Raw genomic sequence first — 17,109 nt, forward strand, 5'->3', positions numbered from 1 at the left:
ACCTTAAAAGTTATTTATTTTGCACTACATCATTATATTCGTGACATAAATACTTATTCGTTAACGTTTACCTTCTTTTTTGAAAATTATTACCTTCTTGTTCACAAAACCATAAAAGTAATGTAATCAAACTCAATTGCAAGCATATTTCAAATGTTTCAAAGATATAAGCGTTGTTAGTAAACGATAGGTAAAGATTCAAATAATCTGAAACTAAAACTTTAATCGGATAGTTTCTTTGGAAATGAATGTAGAGCAAGAGAAAACGGGTGTGTAATGTATGATATAACTACATATCATATAATACTTAGAGGATATAACATCAAATTATATAAAATCGTTTAATATAATAATTATTTACTATAATAAACGAATAATATAATTTTAAAACGAATAATTTTAAGAGAAATAACTATTAACTGATATAAAATGGTTTGATATAATGAATATTTTCTATAAAACTTACAATGTATACTATTTAAAACCAGGGTTCGAGGATATATATCAAGGGATATATATCAAGATATATATCGGATATATATCCGATATATATCAAGCCGGTTTTGATGATATATATCAACTTTTAAAATTTGTTACTGTATTTGTACTTTTTGACATAAGATTTTAATTTTTTCAGTTGATTTTGCCGTATTTCAAAGATATTTTATGTTTTTGCTTTATTTGTCTGATTTTAAGTTTTAAAAACATTAAAAACATGTTTATGTAACACATATGCAATAGTATTCATGAATAATACAATAAAATAATACTATGGCTTTCATACAAAATTGATATATATCAAAGTTGATATATATCGGATATATATCATAAATATCCGATATTTTGATATTTATAATAAATATCGGATATTTTCGAACCCTGTTTAAAACAAATAACATTCAAATCATATAAAAATAAAATGTCGAACAATCAAATGAGATAAAATTCTTTTCCTATAAAACTTAAATCATATAACAATAATAATTTTATATAAAGTTCATTTGTTATAATAAGCATTGCATGCAGCAAGCAAGCAAGCGAGCAAGCAAGCAAGCTAGCAAGCAAGCTAGCATGCAGGCTAGCAAGCAGGCAAGCAAGCTAGCAAGCTAGCAAGCAGGCAAGCAAGCAGGCAAGCAAGCAAGCAAGCAAGCAGGCAAGCAAGCAAGCAAGCAAGCAAGCAGGCAAGCAAGCAAGCAAGCAGGCATGCAGACATGCAGCATGCAAATTTGACTAAAAACTTGAGACTTCTGTCACGGCTCCGGCACTGCGGGGCTCTGGCGGTCCCTCGCGTGCTAATCGTCGCAGATGGCTTTCGCTCGACACCGCGTCTTCGGCTTGCTGGCCGGCTTCGCCGGCCAGCCTCAGCCGCGGCGCCTCGCTTCCAGCCACCTGCTCCTCAGCCCGCGGGCCGCCTCGCCCCTTCGTGCCTACGCGCTTCTAAATTACACTCTAGGGGTAGGGCAGACAAGACTACGTGGAGTCGGTTTTACGGCGATTCGTTTTTGTCACTAAAGTCATTTATAAGTCAAGCTAAAGAAGAACATACTTAAAATTATATCTATCAGAAATTATATCAATTAAAGAGTATAACAAATAATATTTATTACAAGTAATGGTTATGTGAAATAATATTTATATTAAACAAAATTACATCAAATGAGTCGTAGATTAAGTAAGGTTTATATCAAATGTCTTTATGCGTTGTGATTGGTATCTGAAATGATATTATTAGAAATGATTTAATATATGAAGTAAACATTATATGTTAAAAAATTATATCAAGTGTTATTATAACATACGTTTATTATACAATATGAACGTTATTGAAATGAATTTATATCATATAAACTTATATAAACTGTCACGCACCCAGAGAAAACACCATAAAAAGAACTATTCGTACGCAAACGGGTATATAATTTTTTAACATATAATGTTTACTTCATATAATAAATCATTTCTAATAATGTCATTTCAGATACCAATCAAAACGCATAAAGACATTTGATATAAACCTTACTTAATCTAAGACTCATTTGATGTAATTTTGTTTGATAAAAATAATATTTCATATAACCATTACATAAAATAAATATTATTTGTTATAACGACTATTTGGTATACTCTTTAATTGATATAATTTCTGATAGATATAACTTTTAGTATGTTCTTCTTTAGCTTGACTTATAAATGACTTTAGTGACAAAAACGAATCGCCGTAAAACCGACTCCACGTAGTCTTGTCTGCCCTACCCCTAGAGTGTAATTTAGAAGCGCGTAGGCACGGAGGGGCGAGGCGGCCCGCGGGCTGAGGAGCAGGTGGCTGGAAGCGAGGCGCCGCGGCTGAGGCTGGCCGGCGAAGCCGGCCAGCAAGCCGAAGACGCGGTGTCGAGCGAAAGCCGTCTGCGACGATTAGCACGCGAGGGACCGCCAGAGCCCCGCAGTGCCGGAGCCGTGACAGAAGTCTCAAGTTTTTAGTCAAATTTGCATGCTGCATGCCTGCTTGCATGCTTGCCTGCTTGCTTGCTTGCTTGCTTGCTTGCTTGCTTGCTTGCTTGCTTGCTTGCTTGCTTGCTTGCTTGCTTGCTTGCCTGCTTGCTTGCCTGCTTGCTTGCCTGCTTGCTTGCCTGCATGCTAGCTTGCTTGCTTGCTCGCTTGCTTGCTTGCTCGTTTGCTAGCTTGCTTGTTTGCTTGCTTGCTTGCTGCATGCAATGCTTATTATAACAATTGAACTTTATATAAAATTATTATTGTTATATGATTTAAGTTTTATAGGAAAAGAATTTTATCTCATTTGATTGTTCGACATTTTATTTTTATATGACTTGAATGTTATTTGTTTTAAATAGTATACATTGTAAGTTTTATAGAAAATATTCATTATATCAAACCATTTTATATCAGTTGTTAGTTATTTGTCTTAAAATTATTCATTTTAAAATTATATTATTCGTTTATTATAGTAAATAATTATTATATTAAATGATTTTATATAATTTGATGTTATATCCTCTAAGTATTATATCATATGTAGTTATATCATACATTACACACCCTACGCAAACACGTCCGAGAATCGTTGAAGGAATACAATATTAGTGTTTACGTTGAATTTGTCCTAACAACTACAATCAGGTTTCATTTTCTCTAAGAGAAGGTGAATGAAAGTGCAGTGCAGGAACATGATCAGAATAGACTTATCTATTGAAAATGCGGATACGGATCCTATCAAAAACACCTTGAATGATGGCTATGACTATGAATACCTAAGCCCTATTTTGTTCCATTCTCAGTTATAATTAATGCCAGAAAAATGCTCAAGGATTTTCTACAAAAAAGTAAAGCGTTATCTTTTTAAGAAAAAATGTGTATTCTTTTGGGCATATTATGTGAGCATTTTCTCTTTCGTCCTTTATTATTATAAGAGCACATCTTATAAGGCCTTTGTCCAGCAGTGGACGTCTTTCGGCTGAAACGAACGAACGAACGAACGAACATCTTATAAGCATGTTGATACACACCTGTACCTTCAAATTTACCTTATAGGCTATACCTAATACCTACTTGGATTGAACATCGAAGGCTTTTATCAATATACCATATCATAATCTTACTCAGAAGTCGTTTTTAATATACAAGTCGTTGTCAATTCAATATTACTTTGACGTTTGATGTTCATGGTAAAGGATCATGCCTGTAGATGGCTGACACTCGATATGCAAGTCTACTGGGACCCCGGCGATACTCCCGCGAGTGGATTTTTGGTAAGGCACCTTTGTTCTTTGTGACAATGAAAATTCTATTCCTTACCCTTTCAGAATATTTTACGTCTCCCTCGATATAATTTATCGACATGGATAGGGAATTGAGCGTGACAGGAATTTCGGGAGATAACAAAATGTGAAAATGCTTTCTATAGAAATGAATTAGAATAAAGTACTAATATGTATAAAAGTTGTAACAGCAACAAAACTATTACAACTGAACGTAAAGATACTATCAAATTTGTAGATGGATTAATTAATTGTTTAGAAATATTTCTTTACAGGATTCCTCACGCGTTACTAATTCAAATCATTAACTTAAAACATTTATCATAACTGACAAATTAATGCAGTCTCAGTTTAATTAAACACCTGCCTGAAACCGCTTTTATATTTTCAAACACATTCTCGTGTCTAAATAGAAATCTACTATTCTCTGTACAAGACAAGAAAAATACAAAACGAGTAGCCAAATCGGCTTTAACTGCACGTTGCATGCACAAAGCTTACAGACTTTTGCAGAAACACAATCAACTTCTAACAATGGGTAAGAAACAACTTGGGGTAACTTGAATAGTACTTGGAGTGTGGGCAAGCTAAGCCGATCGCACGAAAGAACGTTCTCGAAGTTGGAGAATAGACGCACAACACTGGAGGTGACAGGGAAGTTGCTAAAGGACCACGCTCCAAACTAAAACACTCGAACTAAACTTAGGGACATGCGGGGAAATTTGGAGGCTGCGTAAAAATATTCGGAGAAATAAGAATTGGGTTAAGCTATCGGGACTTTGACAATTAATTCTGAACTAAAAATGTGCGTAGGTATAGTTTTATTGACTATCTTAACTCATAAGTGCCACTTGTGGTTTAAATTGAATAAATATTTTTGATTTAGACTGGACTTTCAAAACCGACTTAAAATTTAATGTAAAAGGTTTAATACATTGTGACTATTGTGAGCTTCCGTGGTTTAGTGCCTTTCTTGCTCGCAAGCAGACTAGATTCGCACGCGTGTCGAAATCCTCATCAAAGAAAAAAGGCACTAATCAAAATAGCAATAGAAAATTATTCATTAATGTATTTTTAACAGTCAAAGATAAAATTCTTGAACTGATAAAACTATAACACATATAAATCTTTAATTAGAGAAACGACTGATAACGTAACCGTTGCGTGACACAAAAATGAGATGACCGATTAGTGTTACACTTTAGATAACGAATACATCATTCGAGGAAAACTACTACACTATCGGCATATTGTTCATGTATTCCACGTGTAACACGTGGGAAATTAAAATATTTTACGCAAATTACTCGCGAGTGTTCACGTGTGGGTTTTGCAATGAAAATACATATTTGGAATACTATTCTGTCACGTGACTTCCACAATCCGAAACAATTGAAGTAACGTCTGCTGTCCACCCTATTTTATTCTGTTGATGTCTCTATAAGATTTTTATACGATGAATCTAAATTATCTTTATCAATTTGCTTATCGAAAATTAAATAGGGTTATCCTGCAGCAGTAGCACTAAATAAAATGATGATAAGGAAAGTTTTTAGGTCTTGCATATTGGTTTTCACGATACACGTGTTTGTATGTAGGGTGTTGAATACGTAAGTATAAGTATTTTAATGTAAACTATGTATATACGTAGGTAAGTTTATTTACAACATTAATTAGTTCTAAGTATTAAATTGATCCGCAAAGCCGTACAAAATCATATTAGTGGTTAGTAATTAATTAAGTCACTCACCTCATTGGCTTGAATAGAGCTTGGATACCATTCGGGTAATCGATGATGAGCTTCAACTGAGTTCCTCCCTCTTTTTGCTCTGCCAAAGATAATAACAATTATTAGATAAGACGTAACAAAAAGGAGTTTAGAGACAAGTTAATTTGCTCTTTGTAGGAATTCCAATTTGGTACTTATAGAACCAGCGGTTGAGAATAAGTTCTATCTAGTTGTGTTATTGTGCCAGTAATTTAAGTAGCGTAGTTTATTTCTGTATTTGATACGTTCTTTATCAATACCTACTTGTGTAAAGGATCCTAATTTTCCTTATTGTGCATGTTGACACCGTTCGTAAATATTTTCTGAGATAATATGAATAGTCGTGTATAAAAATGACATGATTATGAATCAGCTTTCAGGTAGGAAAACAACCAAAAACCCAAAAACCAACTGATATTCAGGTTGTTGACATGCGTGACGCATTCGTTAAACTTACGAGTATATCATTATCTATATAATAAAGATTTTTCTACTAATGTTATAAAGAAGAAAGTTTCGTATTTTATGTTTGTATTGCTCCGAAACTACTGGACCGATTTGAAAAATTCTTTCACCATTATAATCTTTTATATATTTTCTATATTTTTTTAAATTTAAACTTTACATTTTTTTCTTAACACGTGCGAAGCCGGGCAGGCCGCTAATATCGAATAAGTTTAATAAATCGAGATAGAGCATCGCAGTTTGCGCTACGCAGCATCGGTCTAAAAATACTATGAAGTCGGGTCGGACAATGAAATCCATTTAAGTAGTTTAAATATTTAAGTCCAATCCGAAGTAAAGGGCGAGATTGTTGTGGCACTATTGTCCGTCGACCGACCGCTGATTGCGCCCCCATCTAATATACATGTCGTTCGTGCCCGGCAACATTCTGTATGGACAGGCCCGCCCTTGGAGGGACGTCTTTTTAAAACATTCAACCACATTTTCTTGGATGACATGTTCTTCAGCTTTAACGCGTACCTAGTAGCAGTAAGGTCTGTCGACCACTAACCGGCAGATTTTGCCTCCGTCTAATATGTAGATCCGCCAAAAAAAAGTCATCCTGCGAAGGTTGTAGGCCAGGACGACTTTTTTTTTAAAATCGTATTTGCTTGTACGCCTTGAAAGCACTTCGGCATTAATACCATAAATGAAGATAGCCTGCTAGTAACACCTAGTTATGTTTGAAAGAAATAGCTAATAACATTTTGTATAAAATTGGCAATCCTGCAGCTGAAAAATGTGAAAACAAAAGCAAATAATTTTTGTACGTACCTACCTGAAGTATCTAAATGTCGTTTAATTAATTTATTCCTTGCCAATTACGCAGTTTGGCGACGATTAAATTTGCAAGCCAATGTAATAAATTAAAATAGTCAACTGACACCGTCAGTTCTTGTGTGAGTTGCATACATAATAAATAATCAGTAAGCACTAGAGTTTTCTTAGAATATGTATTTGCATATTATCAGCTATTTTTGCTGTCTTGAACAAGTTATAGGTAGCGTGCTAAAACTTGGTACATTGAATTTTTTTATGTGTCAAATTCCCTACCACGACTGGTTGTTTTTTAGAATGTACAATTTTTTTTGTGTGTTTTGTGTTGGAATTTAAAAGTTTAAGGCTGGGTTGCACCATCTTTCTATAGCTTTAACAAACGTCAAAAATCTGTCAAACTTCATACAAAATACACCGGTTATCGTTATAGTTACAGTCAAAGTTGGGTGGTGCAACTCAGGAGTTTGACAGATTTTAAACGTTTGTTAAAGTTAAAGTAAGATGGTTCAACCCAGTCTAAGTTGTTAACTCAAAGTTATACATATACGGTCTTATTCATAATAAAATGCTAATATAGGTTTAAAACCTACATTAGCTAAAACGTTTGATAGGCTTAAAACACTCTTATAAACCTCTGATAAAAAACGTTATTCATAATCGTTTATAAACCTTTGATAACTAAAACAGAGTTTAATATTTTCTTTCCACAGACTATACAAAAAGAATGAACGAAAACAGCTTTTTTGGTGATTTAACTTGATGGACCATGTAAAATCATAGACAAATCGCAGAAAAAAAAAACAAAAAATTGGCAGCTGTGACGTTTTACTTACTGACATTGACATTTGGCACGAAAATTTAATAAAGTTTTCGGTTTTTTCGATCAACTCCCAAGTTTTATCAAACTTTTATAAAACTTGGGATTGTATGTTCTGGATTCTGTACCTCTTACCCTGTACTCTGCAATAAGCTCTTACGACGACCCGGCTAGTTACATCGGATACTAATTATGTCCATGACGAAGGAGAACAGACCGCCTAAAAGGCAACGATCAGAAAACTGGTTGGAGGAAGATAAGGTAGTACTTATTTTTAGCCTGATAAAGTGCCTACTAATTTTTGTAGCATGGTTTTATTTATGTTTGACGCCTAGTGTTTGCTTTTCAGTATTTGCTGAAAGAGTTGGTGAAAGAAAGAGTAAATGCAATCGAAAATAAAAATACAGACACTAACACGAATAAACGGAAGGTTGCGGCTTGGGCTGATTTACAAACAACGTTGGTACATCTTTTGATTTCTGCCTTCAATATAAAATTTTGCCTTTACCTGTAATTCAAAATCCTGTCATTTCTTTTTCAGGTTTAATTCAATGTGCGCTGGTATGAACCGCTCCATTACCCAGTTAAAATCGCAATGGAGCCTCATAAAAATCAGTGCGAAGAAAGACAAGACCATTGCTAGGCAGGCTCAAATTAAAACTGGCGGTGGTCCACCATTATCAGTGCCTGACGATAGGGCTGATGATATAGCATCTTGGTTGCCCAATGAATTTGTAGTCGATGTTAACAGATTTGACTCGGACTCAAATAAAAGTGAATTAATTAACATTCAAGAGGAGGAATCAACTCAAAATACGCAAGATCAGGAATTGATAAATAATGAAGAAATCCAATATGAATTGGTGGTACTTGATGAAGAAATAGAAGATACACATGCTTGTACTACTAGAGGCATATTGGAAGATAAAGAAAATAAAAAAGTAGAGGCAAAAGAAAATAAAGCAAAACCTAATTTTAAAGCACCAGCAATCAAAAAAAAAAGGAAACTGTTAAACAAAGAAGGCTTAATTGATTTAAGCAAAGTTAGGATTTCCGAAATTGCAGAAACAGAATCAAAATGCCGGATTGAACTGCATGAAGTTCAAATGGAAAACGAACGGAAGAAAGGGAGAAACTTGGATCTTGAGCATCAATTATTACAGGAAAAACTTAAATATTACACTCACATTAATAAAGAATAATAAGTCTTTTGATGTTAAAGTTTTTCAAGTACTAACAGATTCTAAATAATAAGTTAGTTCCTCCCTTACTTCTGTTTGTTTTTAATTTGTATTTTATGCAGTTCCAATCCGCATTTTGATTGTGTTTCTGCAATATATTTAGACGGCTATGAATATGTTTACTAGTCATAACTTAATAAGAGTTTGAGATTACTATTAACTAGCTGTTGCCCACGACTCCGCCTGCGTAGACTACTATTTCTGTAACCTACAGGATCTGTGCATTTTTCCAGGATAAAAAGAAGCCTATATGTTATTCGAGACTATATAATCTATCTGTTTTAGCAATTTATTTGTTTATAAGAATTGAACTGTGATTTTTAGTAAGTAAGTTTAATAATTGTACTTAAATTAGTGATATAAAGTAAATACACATATGCCTAGTCACAAACATTCGCCTTTATAATAATAGTGTAAATTATGGTTATTTTGTTTTAAATGTAGAAGGTTGATAACCTCCGAATAGAAACGTTTATACTTAAGCAATTTCTTTGTTTTAAAGAATTGAACTGTGATTTTTAATAAGTAAGTTTGTTGAAACTAATTGTACTTAAATTAGTGATATAAAGTAATTTGTTTTGAATTTTTGCAGAATAATTGCTTTTTTAAAGAGAACTACAGGTTTTGTTTTTGTGATAGTAACAAATTGGACTGAAAATTGAAATACAGGTATTTTTCAATCAAATATTCTTTTTATTTTCATTAAGATGCCAGGAACAGTATCTGAAAAATTAAAATACAACATTTTCATGAACTCAAATGACATTACATAAAAGTAAATCGTTGGAATTTATCAAAATGTATTTTAGTACCATTCAAAAATGTTGATTTATAAAATTTTGTAGTATCAACTGCGACCTACGCCTCAACAATGAAGGTCGGTTGTCGTGAACACTGTTCTCCGTCGAAAGTTGCGGAGTTACAGGGACCTGCTCCATATGTTGTTCTGAAAAATATTATGAATTTGTCAACATTTTGTCATAAAGATTTGTATTCCTTATGTACAGTCAAATTGATAACATTTACCTAACAATGTGTCATTCATATCAATGGCTATATTATGTAATACAGCCAATGCTATGATCACAGCTTTTCCATTTTGGAGGCTTACTGGTAAGCCATGGAGTAGGCATTGGAACCGCTGCTTCCACACCCCAAAACACCTTTCAACAGTGTTCCTAGTTGAGATGTGAGCATTATTGTATGCTTCTTCTTCTGGACGACTAGGCCTTAAAATAGGTGTAAATAGATATGGCAGAAGAGGGTAGCCCGAATCGCCAATAAGGCGTCCTCTAAACTGCCTATCCTCAAATCGTTGTTTTATATTGCTCTCCATAAAAATTCGACTGTCATGTGTACTGCCTCGCCATCTAGCCACTATATCCATTATTTTGAGGTCAGCATCACAGACAACCTAAAATAAAAAAAACAGTATCCTGTAGGTAATCCATCCAATAATATAGTGTTGAATGTTGCTAAAATTTAGATCATACAAAGTAAAAATTATAGACATTATTAAAACAAATCTTTCTCTGTTGTAAACTGTATAAAATCAAAATATATTTTACCTGAACATTCAGGGAATAATAGCCTTTTCTATTAATATAGTACTGGGCCATGTCACCTCCGGTTTTTTTAATTTTAATGTGGGTGCAATCTATGGCTCCTATCACCCCAGGAAAATTTTTAATTGCTCTAAATTTGGCACTAATTCTTTCCTGCTCTCCTATAGTGATAGGCATTTTGATGAAGGAATTTGCCTTATTCGCGATTGCATGCGCGACTCTGGCGCATATCCGGCTCACTGTCGGCTGACTTAGGCCATGGAGGTCACCAGCATCATCTTGTACCTGAAAATGTATGAAAATAATTATAGCAGCCACGACAAAGGGATAAAATAAAACACTTTTTTGTGCTTACCTCACGACGTCCCCAACATCTTATGGCCACTAAAACTTGCAGTTCAGGACACGTGCCACCACCTCTAGCGCTCTGAACCAGATCATCTTCCACCAAATCTATGATGGTGCGCACTGTGTCCTTATTGAACCTATATTTTATTTTAAAATTTAGGTCCCGCAAATCGAATGGGTTGCTTCGTTGGCGGTAGAGCTTTCTACGTCGCGCTGGGTCGGCATTATTGGCTAAATGCACAATTGCATTTATAGCATTCATTTTCACAAGCAAGGATCACAGCAAGGATATTTTGAATAAATAAACCAACGAAGTGACATTCATATGAAATGACATTTATAAAAGTTAGGTTAAAATAGGTTTATTAGAGCTTTAAACAAGGCCCGAGCTCTCGATAACTTATCACACAGTTATAAGAGGATTTTAGCGCTAAATGACGATTATGAATAACAATTTTTATCAAACGTTTTATAAACCTCTAATAAGCATTTGATAAAATGTGAAAAATGATTATGAATAAGACCGTTAATGTTAATTCTTTATTTTAAAAAATCTTCAAAATATTCTATTACGCAGATTTGATACCTAGACTACTGTATCGGTGTTTTCAGAAATATACGATTTTACTTAAACATAGACAATTAAGCAATAATGTTGTAGAATAGTTAATAAGGTGGATGGCGGTAGCGTGGGCTTAAAAGGCTTATATTAACTTAATTGCTTTTCTAGGTCCGATCAACGATACCCTGAATATTTTATTGGTCAAATATCGGGCCGTTGATTGAGATCGTATTTTATAGACGAATATTAATTGCGATTGACAGTCTAATAATGTAGATGACCACAATTTTCTGAAATAGGCCATATCACTTTATATAGGTTTTTGTATTAAATGCTCTTTCTACATAAAGTTCAATTTATTTTGAACATGATTAATACATGTCATCGTTCGTTTTCAGCCAAATGACGTCCACTGCTGGACAAAGGCCTCCCCCAAGGTTTTCCACAATGAACGGTCCTGCGCTGCCCGCATCCAGGCTCTTCCCGCGACCTTCACCAGATCGTCGGTCCACCTAGTAGGAGGCCTGCACACGGTACGTCTTCCAGCCCGTGGTCGCCACTCGAGAACTTTCCTGCCCCAACGGCCATCGTCTCTACGAGCTATGTGCCCCGCCCACTGCCACTTGATTTTAGCAATTCTGCGAGCTATATCGGTTACTTTGGTTCTCCTGCGGATCTCCTCATTTCTGATTCGATCACGCAGGGAAACTCCGAGCATAGCCCGCTCCATCACCCTTTGGGTGACCTTGAGCCTTCTTATGAGGCCCATAGTAAGCGACCACGTCTCAGCTCCGTATACCATCACTGGCAACACACATTGGTCGAATACTTTCGACTTGAGACACTGCGGTATTTCGGACGTGAGTATATGGCGAAGCTTCCCGAACGCTGCCCATCCGAGTTGGATTCGACGATTGACCTCTTTCTCGAAGTTGGATCTACCTAACTGGACTGTTTGTCCCAGGTATACATAATTGTCAACAACTTCGAATACATGTCATAATTAATCGCAATAAGAATTTAAGTTTGTTTATGTGAACTGATATTGCAGTAATTATGTTATAGTTTTTTTTTGTTGGATCTCTCCTTTTATGATTGTAAAGTCACTTTACTAAAATATGATTATTTTTTACTCTCCCCGATCCTTGGGGGAGGCCTATATTTTATGTCCATCAGTGGACGTCCTCTGGTTGAAACAAAGACTTAACCTCGATCGATATTGCAATGAGGGAAATGTAGACACTCACCAGCGTGGATGATGGGGAGACTGACCATGTCCTTGATGACGGCGTCCACTAAGGTCTCGGCCTCCTCGTACAGCTCATGCTGGGCGATCTTCAGCTGGAACTTCTCCAGGTTTGATGCGTTTACACTGTGAAGTAAACACTTTGGTTAGTTATGGTGAGAGTCGGTCTTAATTAGAAGGCATTCAAATTATTGTAGTCAGTCGTCAATGAACCGGGATCGTCAATGGAATTTTGGCGAAAAGGAATCCTAGAATGTGGCAAATTGTGGGAAGTGTCATCCTACAGGTACATATACAAATTTAATTAAAATTGGTTTAGTGGTTTTGATGTGAAAAGGTTAGTAACTGACAAACATTAGTCAGACTCTTACGCATTGTTAACATGGAAGTGTGGTTGATATGCACACCCATTTCTATTTGCAGGTGTGTGCGCTAACGTTCAACCGATTACCCAAGTCAATACAATACCATCCAACCATATGAGGTTACTATTATAATATCATTTAGCCCTTTCGCACACCCAGCGGATCAATCGCCACCATTCTGCTAATGTCTCAATGGCCGACCGCCGCGTGCCCCGAATCTATAAACGTCCACATCCGCGACCATTTCGGCGAATACTTTAAAATTTGCGCACACGCTCCTAAACCTGGTCGTTAACGAGATTTACATGGAAGATTTTCCGATGGAGTGTTGGTTTTGGCTGCGTGGAACACATAAGCGCACGTGATTTGCGTACTAGCAGGTGCGAGGCTCCGGCGACGCGGCGCAGGACCCTGAATACTAAGGAGCCTACGTGTAGCGTTCTCGATTTGTGGCATGCTCCGATAACCTGCATTTAGAAATCAAGCCGCCAGCTACTGCAGAATTTATGGACTCTCTTTTAGTGTGAACTGTGCTACGCCAGGTGGGAATTCAAAAAACACGATGCTCACGATCAAGACAAATAGACGCTTAGTATTTCAAGCTGCCGAAGAGCGCAGCCAATCAGAATACTAACGTTTACCTATTACCGGCGATCGCATTACATGTCACTTGCGACCCGGTTTGTTTTTCATGATAATAGCGAATTTGAAACCACGACTACCTTAAGTGCTTGATGGATTATTCCTCACTAATCCTTCAAATGAAGGCAATCAGCAATCTTGATCGCATTTTGCACTGTAATCTAAATAGATTACAGTGCAAAATGCGATCAAGATTGCTTACTTGTAACGTTGCCTTATTTATTGAAACACTGCAAATAAGGAACCTTTTATAATAAAGATACAAAATAACCGATATAATATAAAATAAACCCTGCGTATGATACATGAATTCTTGAAGCGGCCCCATCATATCACGAGGCGTTCTGAGGAAGCCATCACGCATTCATTCCATTTAGTTTTATTGTAAAAGACCCGCGCCTATCTAGCCGGAGCCTCCTTACTGGATTTTAAATAAGATTCCTTGTTGAGCTTCTGAAATTTGCCTTACAAGATAAAGAAAGGTCGCCATCTATGTCTCGTAATATTATAGAATCGGGTTGTCGTGGAAGCGTAATATGATCCTTCTTTATAGTCCTGTATCATGCAAAATCCATTCCGAGCGTATAGGTCTTATTAAAGTGGGAACAGCGTGCAACTTTCTTTTTATTCTTTTCAGTGTTCCTATGAGATTTGGCCTAATATTTGCTCGGGCGAAATTACGTCAACCGCGGGGACCGGCCGCGGCCAACCTGTTTGATTTTGATGCATAGTTCAGTTAGGCGCGGGCATTCGCAGTAGATGAAAGCCGTGGGACGTACCGCTTTATTGAAATTAATATTGTAGGCGCATCAACTCCCTCGGAGCTAGAATAAATTCGCGAAAACGGCGAGCAACTGCTCCTTGCGATGCCACGCTATCAAAGTTTAATTGCTGCAATAACGAAGTAACTAACAATTTAATTTGGAGTCTCGCGGTGCGGTACATAAATCGTACTTGTGGATGTCAGCTGTCGGCAACTTCAGAGAATTTTCCTTGTAATGTCCCTTTCCGCGTCGTTTTTAGCGGAACAATTTAAATTAATATCTCTTAACGGGCTAAATTACTTATTATTTTGACTGAAGTTCTGCGTGGTTATGGAATGTGAATTCATTTACGTTGCTTGAGGAAAGTTCCGCAGTCATTGATTTTGAGATTTTATTCATTCTACCGTATTGCGGTACTTATAACTAGTACACTTGTTCGTACCTATGCAACTCACTTACGCTTTATTAAGTTTTCTTATCACGTTTAGACCTCAATGACGGTTTTACTGCGATGTTCTTCCAACCGCACCTTATCAGGCATTTGTTTAACTACAAAATTCTTGAATCGAACTGCTTGGATTTTTGTTATTGATACTCTACCTTGGCTCTAAGTCCTCCATCTCTCCAATGGTCGGGTTCTCCGGTCTCAAGACGTTGAGGTCTCTGTGTGGGGGGATCACGACCGTGTGGTCCTCCGCCTTGCCCTGTGCCTGGTCCCGCAGTATGCGCTGCAGGTCCTCGTACTTATCGGCAGGCGGCGCTGGCGTGCGCGGCTCCGCATCTGCGCCCGCGCCACTCGTCTCGCTCGGCGCTGATAGCTCGTACTCCCGCGATCCATTGCTGCCGCTACTGTGGAAGAAAATTTAACTGTATTTCTAGAATAGTCTTAGTCTATAATATTGTACCGAAGATGGCACGTCAAGCTAGCTGAGACAAGCTAGCAATCTTAGGTAGTAATAGGTAAAGATGATAGAGCTATCGACTGCGCTGACCGCGTCTAGATACTTCCCGCGACCTTCACCAGATCTTCGGTCTACCTAGTGGGTGTCCTAACCACTCTATTTTATATTTACTCATAGTTTTTTCCTCTGAGCTATACTTTTTCAATGTAGAGTAAGTTTAAGCTGTCTCTGTCCCGTTAATCTATCATTGGAAATAATCAAGTTAACAGCGAATGTGTTAGACATTTACATTTTCAACACTTCCCTCTTAATTTATCACGATATTTAAAAATGTAAATGACAAGAAAAACGTTCGTTAATTTTAATTCTTAATTAGTTACTAAAATAAAAACTTGTCAATAAAAATGCTATGTACTGCTGTACCATAATGGAAAATATTCATGAGCCAAATTGTCATCACTAATTAACCAATAATTAACATCAAAACTTTAACACATTCAAAATCGTTCTACGAGCCAATAACTTAATTTTAACAAAAGGCACTGCAAACATAATGGTAAACAATAAACTGGAGTTTTGAATAATAGACTGAGGTGCTTGGGTACCTACTGTTTTATCAATATTCCCTTGTAATTAACTCAAGGGCTTCGAATTACTTGACTATGACGTCAATAGCTCAAGTGTCTGACTGGCGTTGTCGAAAAAAGGCATTGTAACCGGATTTTTGAATGATTGATCCAAAAACATGAATATAAATATCAAATTAATTGCGAAGTGAGTATACCTACGTGTTTTTTTTTTCATAATAATATTGTTTAAAAAGGATTTTATTGAACGTTATTATACCATTCTAAATGGAATGGATAAAGAGGAATTTATTAGAGCTTTCACAATTGTTTTTGTTTTACGCGAATGTGGTCACAGTTGTAATTTCAGATGCGGTTTGCTGTCTAAAGTCAGGATTAACAGAATAGATTAGAATTCAATTATTGTTTTGTAACATTAAAGTCAGTAGATAGTGATGTCACTCTTCAAAATTACTGTAAAAACTAAATAGAAACTGTTTTGACAGCTCACCAACTAGTAACTATATTGCGAGTTAAAAAGTGACATGTCAACATTATCTACTTCTTACATTATAGAGTAAAATGAGCTTACTGTTATGCTGACTATAATATTTCAGTGCAAATCGTTTCTACATTACATTGCACACAATTTCGCATTTCATTTGTCTAAAACAATCACGTTCAGATGCAATTTGTGCGCTTGATCGAAATGATTGGCACATTCTGTCTATTATTTATAATGTAGTGCACATCCATTAATGCGTACAGTTAGCGTCAAATAGTTCGTGACACGCAAAGTAGCCAAAAAGTTCGCAACAAATCTTTGTTACTTGTATTAAAGTTGTGTTGTCAATTTTTTGCCGACTTTGGGAGTCACGAACTATTTGGCGCTGACTGTACGTACAGTTATAGCTCTTTTCGCGCATTAAACTAATTATATTATCAACACAACAAAACAAAGTGATATTAACGTTTTCATTAATTAAGATACGGAGTATAATTACTGTTATCAGGGTGATTAGCAACATATGATTTTTGTGTATTTTTAGATGTTGGCGTGGGGTTTTAGGTAGAAAGGTTTTACAATTGTTTGTGATGAAGTTAAAATGTAAAGTAGGTATATAATATACTCTATTATCTACAATATAAAAATTATATTAAGGGATAACCAACCCTGCTGAACAAAACTCTATTCAACGCATCCGATGAAACAGTTGATATAGAAATAGGTGCATACAAAAGTGACGACAAACAATGGTTGTTGAAGTG

General features: G+C 36.0%; 3 protein-coding genes across 3 annotated transcripts in view; 1 reads left to right on the forward strand and 2 right to left on the reverse strand.

Moving 5' to 3' along the window:
• LOC135074659 (extracellular serine/threonine protein CG31145) overlaps positions 1-17,109 on the reverse strand; it is a 37,256-nt gene that overhangs the window by 13,545 nt on the left and 6,602 nt on the right. The window contains exons 2-4 of the mRNA XM_063969023.1: positions 14,973-15,221; positions 12,603-12,727; positions 5,524-5,602 (exon numbers count right to left, since the gene is read on the reverse strand). Coding sequence (XP_063825093.1) covers positions 5,524-5,602; positions 12,603-12,727; positions 14,973-15,221 — 453 coding nt within the window. The remainder of the gene's footprint in view (positions 1-5,523; positions 5,603-12,602; positions 12,728-14,972; positions 15,222-17,109) is intronic.
• LOC135075011 (uncharacterized) lies at positions 7,372-9,344 on the forward strand. The gene is made up of 3 exons (XM_063969383.1): positions 7,372-7,900; positions 7,989-8,098; positions 8,181-9,344. The coding sequence occupies exons 1-3, from the start codon at positions 7,832-7,834 to the stop codon at positions 8,839-8,841; spliced, it is 840 nt and encodes a 279-aa protein (XP_063825453.1). The 5' UTR covers positions 7,372-7,831; the 3' UTR covers positions 8,842-9,344.
• LOC135075012 (putative nuclease HARBI1) lies at positions 9,553-11,328 on the reverse strand. The gene is made up of 5 exons (XM_063969384.1): positions 10,801-11,328; positions 10,449-10,730; positions 9,907-10,294; positions 9,693-9,826; positions 9,553-9,603 (listed from the first exon to the last, which is right to left on the reverse strand). The coding sequence occupies exons 1-4, from the start codon at positions 11,053-11,055 to the stop codon at positions 9,696-9,698; spliced, it is 1,056 nt and encodes a 351-aa protein (XP_063825454.1). The 5' UTR covers positions 11,056-11,328; the 3' UTR covers positions 9,553-9,603; positions 9,693-9,695.

The sequence above is a fragment of the Ostrinia nubilalis genome, chromosome 9, assembly GCF_963855985.1.
Source record: "Ostrinia nubilalis chromosome 9, ilOstNubi1.1, whole genome shotgun sequence".
In the NCBI taxonomy this organism is placed as follows: Eukaryota; Metazoa; Arthropoda; class Insecta; order Lepidoptera; family Crambidae; genus Ostrinia; species Ostrinia nubilalis.

Coding starts and splice junctions, on each gene's coding strand:
- LOC135075011 (XM_063969383.1), top strand. CDS start 7,832: ATGTCCATGACGAAGGAGAACAGACCGCCTAAAAGGCAACGATCAGAA. Junction 7,901..7,988: donor ACTGGTTGGAGGAAGATAAG/GTAGTACTTATT, acceptor TTTGCTTTTCAG/TATTTGCTGAAAGAGTTGGT. Junction 8,099..8,180: donor TGGGCTGATTTACAAACAAC/GTTGGTACATCT, acceptor TTTCTTTTTCAG/GTTTAATTCAATGTGCGCTG.
- LOC135075012 (XM_063969384.1), bottom strand. CDS start 11,055: ATGAATGCTATAAATGCAATTGTGCATTTAGCCAATAATGCCGACCCA. Junction 10,731..10,800: donor GATGTTGGGGACGTCGTGAG/GTAAGCACAAAA, acceptor ATACATTTTCAG/GTACAAGATGATGCTGGTGA. Junction 9,827..9,906: donor TATGAATGACACATTGTTAG/GTAAATGTTATC, acceptor AATATTTTTCAG/AACAACATATGGAGCAGGTC.